At 45.5% G+C, this 8,853-nt stretch overlaps 1 protein-coding gene across 3 annotated transcripts in view; it reads left to right on the top strand.

The window, feature by feature from the left end:
• The first annotated feature begins 1,335 nt into the window (after positions 1-1,335).
• ADAMTS19 (ADAM metallopeptidase with thrombospondin type 1 motif 19) overlaps positions 1,336-8,853 on the top strand; it is a 157,964-nt gene continuing 150,446 nt past the window's right edge. For 2 of the 3 annotated variants that reach the window (XM_042453892.1, XM_042453891.1), the window contains exons 1-2: positions 1,336-1,800; positions 5,261-5,865. In XM_042453892.1, coding sequence (XP_042309826.1) covers positions 1,734-1,800; positions 5,261-5,865 — 672 coding nt within the window. In that variant the 5' untranslated portion in view covers positions 1,336-1,733. Of the gene's footprint in view, positions 1,801-5,260; positions 5,866-8,853 lie in introns of those variants that run through there. The other variant, XM_042453893.1, reaches the window with a different exon arrangement.

The following is an 8,853-nucleotide window of genomic DNA, read 5'->3' as shown; positions in this document are numbered from 1 at the left end:
CTGTCCTGGGCCCAGCGCTATTCAACATCTTCATCAGTGACTTGGATGAAGAATTGTGGGAATACTTATCAAATTTGCAGATGACACCAAATTAGGAGGAATAGCTAATACTCCAGAGGACAGGATCAACATTCAAAATGACCTGAATAGACTAGAAAGCTGGGCCACAGCTAACAAAATGAACTTCAACAGGGAGAAATGTAAGGTACTGCACTTAGGGCGGAAAAATGAAATGCATAGATATAGGATGGGGGACACCTGGCTGAATGAAACTACGTGTGAAAGGGATCTAGGAGTCCAAGTAGACCACAAGTTGAACATGAGTGAACAGTGTGATGCGGCAGCTAAAAAGGCCAATGCAATTTTAGGTTGCATCAATAGAAGTACAGTGTCTAGATCAAGGGAAGTAATAGTGCCACTCTGTTCTGCTCTGGTCAGGCCCCACCTGGAATATTGTGTCCAGTTCTGGCCACCACAATTCAAAAAGGACATTGAGAAACTGGAGTGTGTCCAAAGGAAGGTGACTAAAATGGTGAAGGGTCTGGAAAGCATGCCCTATGAGGAACCCCTTAGGGAGCTGGGGATGTTTAGCCTGGAGAAAAGAAGGTTAAGAGGTGGTATGATAGCTCTGTTTAAATATTTGAAGAGATGTCATATTGAGGAGGGAGCAAGCTTGTTTTGGGACTAGGACCCAGAGCAATGGATACAAGCTCCAGGAAAAGAGATTCCACCTCAACATTAGGAGGAACTTCCTGAGAGTCAGGGCTGTTCGCCAGTGGAACACATTTCCTTGGAGTGTAGTGGAGTCTCCTTCCTTAGAGGTCTTCAAAGAGTGGCTGGACTGGGTGGCCCTGGGGCGGGGGGTCTCTTCCATCTCTGGGATCCCATGAAATGCAGGGCATGCCCTGGAAAAGGGAGGGCGCCTGGTCCCCCTTCTCTGGAGGGAAAGGCCAGGGCACTTCTGGCGGCAACTTCTGCGGAGCCCTACCTGTGGGTCCCTCCAGCTGCCTGTCAGAAGCCTCTCTCTCTCTGAGGGGAGGGAGAGAAGGCGAAGCCGAGTCCAACCCAAACGTCAGAAGCAGCCAATCAGGGGCCGTCGTCCGGAGTTTGGGGAGCCCGCTCGTTCCCTGGTAGCCCTCCTCCTCCGCCCCTTTCCCACCCAGGGAGAGAAGGGCAGCAGAGGGACACAGAGAGCGCTGCTGCCGGCAGGGACCCTCCGCTGCTGCTGCTGCTGCTGCCTGGAGAGAGAGAGGGAGGGGGCGGAGGGGCCACCAGCGCTGCCCTGGCCTCCCTGAGACGGGCTCCTGCTGCCCCCACTCTCCGTCTCCCCTTCTTTCCTCCTTTCTTTCCTCCCTCCCTTCTCTCTTTCGCTTGGCCTTCGCTTTGGGCGCCAGGGCTTCTTGCTCCGGACTATCAGTCGCGCGTCTCCCGCATCCAGGTCGGAGGGCGGGAAACAGGGGCCCTTGGCCTCCCTTCCCCTTCCCTCCTCCGGCCTCAGGCTCGGGCTCTCCTTCATCCTGCGCCTCCCGGGAGCCCCTTCGCCCAGCGGCTCAAAGCCTCGGAGACCCTGCCCCCGGCTGCCAGGAAGCCAAAGCCCAAGGCGCCTGGGCAAACGCCGGGGCGCCCAAAGTTTGGCAACAAGAGTCGTCTGGAAGAAGCCCGGCCCAAAGGCCCCCGGGAGGAGGAGCGGGAGGGCAGCCGGACTGGCCCTGGGTCCCCTCCGCAGCGCCGGGATGCGCCTCCTCCGCCTCCTCCTGCTCCTCTGCCAGCTGGGCTTCCTGTCAAATGGGGTCGCCTCAGGTAAGGAGAGCTCCACGCCCCCGACCCTCCCCTGGCCCTCTTGGCCTTGCCTTCAAGGCTAGAGATATATAGTCTAATTCATATTGCTTCCATAGATATTATATATGGATCCATATTATGTGTGTGTGTGCGTGTGCGCATCTCTCTCTCTCTCTCTCTCTCTCTCTCTCTCTCTGGCTTTACTTTGCGAACGAAGATTCAGGAAGGACGCATCCTGCGCTTTCTACAAGTGCGCTGATGACTAAAAAGGCCAATCTGGGACAAACAGGTCCAGTTGCAGAAAGCTCAGGACGGACCATTGTTGGTGAAGTGATCAATTTGGCCGAGCCTGAGGTGTTGTTTCGGGGAATCCTTGTATCTCATCTTTGGGGCAAGTTCCTGTGGCAAGTTCACCATAGAATACTATTTTGGGGAGGCGATGGTCCCTCATCCTAGAAACGTGTCCTGCCCAGCGCAGCTGCGTCCTCAATAGCATGGCCTCAATGCTGGTGATCCCTGCTTGCTCAAGGACAGCAACATTTGTCACATACTCAGTCCAGTGTGTATTTAGAATTGTGCATAAACAGCGCTGATGAAAGCGTTCAAAGAGTCGTACGTGTTGGCGATAGGTGACCCATGTTTCAGGCCCGTAGAGGAGAATAGACAGTACAATATATACTGTGTGTGTGTGTATATATATATATTGAATAAATACAGAAACACACACACACACACATATATGTAGACACATCTATATATAAGCATATACAGAATAGTTGCCCCTCCATTTTCACCGGGGATCCATTCCAGACCCCCTGCAAAAACGGAAACTTTCCAATATTCAAGCTCCATTGGCTTGAATGGCAGTGCAGCCCCTCCTTTGTCCCCCTCTAATGGCCACCTGCAAACAGGTGAGGGATGCGGATTCCAAGTCCAGGAAAATGAAAGGTTGACTGTACACGCACACATTGATATTGTGTGTGTGTGTGTGTGTGTGTGTGTAAAATCTTAGCTCCCTCCAGATTTTCAGATGGTCACCTCATCCTCACTGGAGAAATAACCCAGTTTGACCCCACCAAAGCTCTGGTGCCACAGCCAACTGCAGTTCCCAGAATCCTACAGCACTGAGCCAGGGAAGTTAAAGAAGTGTCAGACTGGATTATTTCTCCAGTGAGGATGCATCCCTTGGACTTTAGCACACGTGAGGAATTTCTCTTAATTTCGAATGAAAAGAAAATGGGGCCAGAATGCATTTACCTGAATTCGCTACTTCAGTGAACTTACATGAATGCGAATTGCATTTGCCTGAAAATAGCATGCCATTGCCTGAATTTGCATGTGGTAGTCTATCACACAATAATGTGAAACCCCATGATTGCGTTCGGATTGCCATTGGATTATACGTCCAATTTCCCTGTGGTTTGTGGGGAGCCTGAGGAGCCTGAGGAGTGGACAATGTGTGAAGAAAAATTGTGTAGAATAGGTAGGTCGGTTCGGCTCACTCAAAGGATTTCAAAACAGACTCCTTTCAAGGCAGGTGCTATACAAGGATGCCAATGTTGGGGCTTTTCAGAATCCCTGGTCCATGTAACCACAGGTATACTCTAGCGCAGGGGTTCCCAATGTTTTTGACTCATGGAGCCCTTATTTCTATGCCAGAGCCCCTAAGAGGCCTACCTTATATCTTACAAGGTAATGTATGTATAAGAAGAATATATTCTTATTCTTTAATTTCATTCCATTTTTATTTCTTTCATTTTCCTGGAGTGGCCACAAAGCCCTCAGGAACCCCTGCCCTAACGGAAGGATTGGTATCTGGTGGGGTTTGGTTCCAAGGCTCCTATGGATACCAAAATCCACGGATGCTCAAGTCCAGTTAAATACAATGGGGTAGTAAAAATGTTCCTCACATAAATTGGCAAAAATCAAGTTTTTTCAGGTTTGCTTTTTCAAATGTGTATATATTTTTGAACATTTACAAGCAGTGGATGGTTGAATTCATGAATAAGGAATCAGTGTTTACCAAAGACAGGCTGTAATAACACTTTGCACGTGTTCAATTATTTCTCCAGTCACTGAGGAAATAACCATGGAACTGCAGTCTACTGTGGGCATCCTGTCCTTGAAAGTTATGCTCTTTCTCACCTGCCAATGTCCAGTGGGTCTTCTTTTTAGTACAGTGAAAGCTTTTGCTGTTTCATTGCTTTCTGTAATGAAATGCTATAGGGCAATATCATAAAATCATAGAGTTGGAAGAGACCCCGAGGGCCATCCAGTCTAACCCCACTCTGCCATGCAGGAATTCTCAATCACACCATCCCCAACAGATGGCCATCCATAATGTCTCCATAAATTCTTTTATAAAAGGAGCACATGTGGTATAGTCTTTTGAGTGTTGTACTAGGTCTCTGGATGTTTGTTGTTGTTGTTTTGTACCTCCAAATTATTTTTGACTTATGGTGACCCTAAGGCCAACATTTTGAGTTAGAGTTCAAATCCTCTTGGTCCAGAGAAATCCACTGAGTGAGTCTGCAGAAGTCACACTTTCTCAGCCTCAGAGGAAGGCATAGCAAACCTCCCTCTGAAAAAATCTTGCCAAGAAAACCCTGTGATAAGTTCACCTTAGGGTTGCCATAAATCAGAAATGCCTTGAAGGCACACAGCAACATGAAAAACTGAAAAGAGGAGGCTGAAGGTATGTAATGTATCTTTTACATTTTGCATACAACAAGTTTTTTTGATTATTTTTTTACAGAAGTAATTGGTCAAGTCAACTTCCCTCCCTCATCCAGATGCTTTCTTACTGTCCCGTGTTCAAGAGGCAGAACTCTTGAGAATTTTTTTTCATATGGATCAACGCCAACCATTCAAACCTGATATTTGATAAATTGTATCACTTGTTTATCACTGTTGTTTTTTTATGGACATCAGACAATGGAATATATAGAAATTCTTTCTCTATCTTCTGTATTTCTGTATAGCAGATTGCATGCTTACTGCAGAATGAGTTACAGCTTTCCTGTGCAGTGAGGATATTGTATTGCAAAATGAGACATTACGATCTATAGAAGAATATGCAGAAATTTATTTTTCTTTTAAATTAGAATTTAGCTACTTCTGAGGGAACAGAAGTAGCTAAGGTCTAATTTAAAATTAAAACTATTTTGTTTTAAAAACCCACAGTTTAAACAGAAACTGTTTTTAGTTTTAAATGGATTTGTAAACTGTGGCATGGATTAGGCAGATTTATTTATTTAGTGGATTGATATCCCAGCTTTCTCCCAAAATGGGATTCAAGGAGGCTTTGATTGTAGCTGGGCAGCAGCGATATAAATAAATGAGCAATTAATATTAGATTGATATATCTTAAGTCTTGTATCCTTGCTGATATGTCATTTACAGCAATCAATGTATCAGATCAATCACTGCATACCTTATGTTTAAGCTCCAATCTGTTTGCTTTGTTTTGTTTTACTTGTAGGCCTGCAACCTCTAGGAGACACTGAGGAGTGGGAGATTGTTTACCCAGCATTATGGAGGAGGGACCAGCAGGAACCCGCTGGAGGCAGTGGTGAAGGAGGCAGCTGCAGCACTGATGGAAACTGTGGAAACATTAGCAGCAATATTAGTGCTACCTCTGCATCCACTCAGGTGGTGGGCAGCTCTCGTGAGGTCCGCTCAGTTTCTTCCTCATCTGATAGGCAGCTGCAGCCAGTTGGGGAGACCTCAGAAGATGAGGTTTCCGAGGATGAATATGAATCTCAGGAGTTCTATCACTGGTCTCCTCTTCCTCAGGGATCTAATGCTACTTCTCAGCTACCACCTTCCCCATCTCTATCTTCTTCTCCAGAGGATGTGGATGAAGTGCTGCTGAGGATACCAGCTTTTGCTCAGGAGCTCTATCTGCTGCTCAAGAGGGACAGTCGCTTCCTGGCACCAGGCTTTGCTGTGGAAGAAAGACTAAAGAGTGAGAGGAGGAGTCTTCCATACTCTTCCAAGACCCACACAGAGAGATCGTGTTACTACAGTGGGTCTGTGCTACATTACCCTGGCTCCTTCGCTTCCTTCAGCACTTGTGGTGGTTTGGTAAGGATTATAGCACTGGTATATTCTCTACCATGTTTCCACCCCACTCTCCACTTGTATTTTACTTTCCTTCTACAAAAAACAAAAACAAAAAAGAGAGAGATTTCTTCCCATGAATCTTTTGAATCTCCTTGATTTTGTCTTACCTCTTTTGTTCCTGGCTGTTCCCTTATCTGTCTTGCTTTTTAAAATCCCATTCTTTCTCTAGTTTAACTCAACTTTGTTATTTTCTCCATCTGTTTTCAGAACCATCTGTACTCTTTTAATTACAATCATGTAATCCATATCCTCATTTTTTAAATTTAAACTGTGCTTTCTGTAATTGCTAGTTTCACAATTACACAATCATAGGCAATCAAGACAGTTTTGACATAGGCTGCATCTATCTGAACATAGGGAAACAGTATCAAGCATGCCTAAAGTCGTTATTCAAAATATATGATGATAGTGGTGGTGATTTTGGTGTGCTGTTCATAGACATCTCCTGCCTAGCAATACATTTCTGTAGTGACATCATGTGATGATATTTATTTATGTACTTCATTTGTGAGTTTGCCCTACAGTGGAAGCTCTCAGGGCATCCTGAATATATCAGAAGTCTCCTGTCCTTTACTTATCAGTGCTCCCATCTGTAATAGACAACAACACTCCAAGAGGCATTGACTAGGATTTCAGCTTGATCCTGTTCTTAGGAACAATATGATGATCAAACATCTTTGTAGTCTCCTGTTTCCTGGGGCCAGCCACATGTAATTTGAACAGGGCTGACCTTGCTATTAGGCAAATTGAGCTAGCCACTACAAGCAGGAGATGCTAGGTGTTAGAGGTAAGGAAACAGTGGAAAAGATGTTAGACAACAGAAAAGTGCCCTGGTGGCACAATAGTTAAATGTCTGTATTGCAGCCACTCACAAACCATAAGTTTGTGAGTTCAATACCAGTAAAAGGGCTGAAGCTCGACTCAGGTTTGCATCCTTCCGAGGTTGATAAAATGAGTACCCAGATTGTTGGGGGCAATTAGCTTACACTTTGTAAACCCCTTAGGGAGTGCTTAAGTGCACTGATAAGTGGTTTAGAAATGTACTTGCTATTGCTATAAAAGTGAGTGTGCCATACTTCTAGCACGTGGCCTTAAGTTAGCACCTTAAAGTGCTCTAGATGATATCTTTTTATCACTGTTATTAAACTAAAGGCCCAAACAGACAGGCCAAAATAAAGCTGCTTCGGGTCACTTTGGAGGTATGCTATTTAAATGACACACACATGTTAAGAGGTCGGAAGCCGCACCAAAGCCACACTCCAGTCCTAAGGACTGGAGCACAGCTTTGGTGCAGCTTCTGGCCTCTTAAGACGTGTGTGTCGTTTAAACCACATACCTCCAAAGTGACCTGAAACAGCTTTATTTTGGCCTGTCTGTTTGAGCCCTAAGACTCAGTTGCCAGTTAGTTGGCTTGTTTTACATGGAATGTGGGCTGCTATCTTGAATTCTGCATAGAGCAGCAATATATCTTGTGCAAGCCCTGCTCTGGAATCTCACAGGTGAAGGTGACAGGCAGTCTTTCATGCTTGTCCTTAGCTTCTGGTGTTCAATCTTTAGACCAGTGGTCTCCAAATGTTTTTGGGCTACAGCCCCCCTTCCACCTTGCTAACAATCCTGGCACCGCCCCCCTCCAATATTTCTTGACATTAGGTCTACTGTTTTACTGCATATTCAAAACAACCAATCTTGGTCCCTTTGCTATCTGGTCACCCTGGGAGCAGCCACTGAGTATCTGGTTGAGAATCTTCTCACCCTTGCCAGTCTTGTTCCAGAGGCATTACTATGGGAGTATGAGAGCTGAAGGACTCATCGGGTGACACAGTAAGTGGGGTGACAATATGACCACCACTCTAACACTTCCACTGTAGCACTCTATCGCCAGATAGGAGAGGAGGTCAATGGTAGAAGTGACACCATGAGTTAACATACTAGTTGACATCAGTCCTTGTGATCATCAGGGCAACATAGTGTTTTAGCTGCATGCCTTTTATTAGTTTCCACTGCATTTTTAATTCTTTTCATTTCCCCAGAGTTACTGGCTACTTGTTTACACCCTCTTAGACCAATGTTTCCCCAGTGGACTCTGTTTCTCCAAGTCCAGTTTCGCATTAGTTTGGAGTACATGTCAGAAATGTGTCTTTACATTAAAACTCCCATCTTTTGGAGGCACAGGGGCTGAACAGACTGACAATTTGAGCCGGCTCCCCAGCAGTGTGGGGGCATGGTGACTACATGCCGCACATCGTGACTCTGTGCCCAATTTGGCGTCATGCTGCCTGCCCAGCCAGATGGCAGGCAGCATTGGGGCATTCCTGCGGTGCAGTGACAAGACACCACATGCTGTTTGAGCATAGAAGAGTCACAGCGGCGGCAGCAAAAAGAGTGCCTCTTTTCTGGTCCAAAAAGGAGCAGAAAACGTTGGATTGGGGCTGAAAAATGCAGATCGGGGCTCCAGCATGTGGTTACTATGGTCCCAGTCAGGTGCACAAAGGTGTGACACTGAGGAGGACTAAATTAATAAAATTAATTAAATAGAAAAATAGCAAATTGCTTGTCTTTCTGGGAAATCTACTGTATTTCCACCCCTTTAGGGCCATCTGTTTTCAACCTTAGTTTCAGAATAGATGTGAAATGTAACTTGTGTTTTATTTCTATTTCTACTACTACTATTATTGTTGCTATTGGTTAATACATCATACTTTTGGGAGATTACAAGTACTGTAGAACTGAAAATGGGGATGACTAACCCTTCCACCACTGAATGCTTATCTCATCAAACCTATCCTCCTCATACTACTCAAAAAGCAGCTACGATGCACTCTGTAATGGGAAGAACTGTTAGGGAAAGGTGTTATACAGGCGTATTCCCTCCAAATGCTCCAACTGCAACTTGACAAGTCTGTTTTTCAGGGTTTCTTTTTAAAGTATAAGAAGCTGGAAGATGACAAT

The sequence above is a fragment of the Sceloporus undulatus genome, chromosome 2 (assembly GCF_019175285.1).
Source record: "Sceloporus undulatus isolate JIND9_A2432 ecotype Alabama chromosome 2, SceUnd_v1.1, whole genome shotgun sequence".
Classification (NCBI taxonomy): Eukaryota; Metazoa; Chordata; class Lepidosauria; order Squamata; family Phrynosomatidae; genus Sceloporus; species Sceloporus undulatus.
This window is presented reverse-complemented; position numbering and strand designations above follow the sequence as displayed.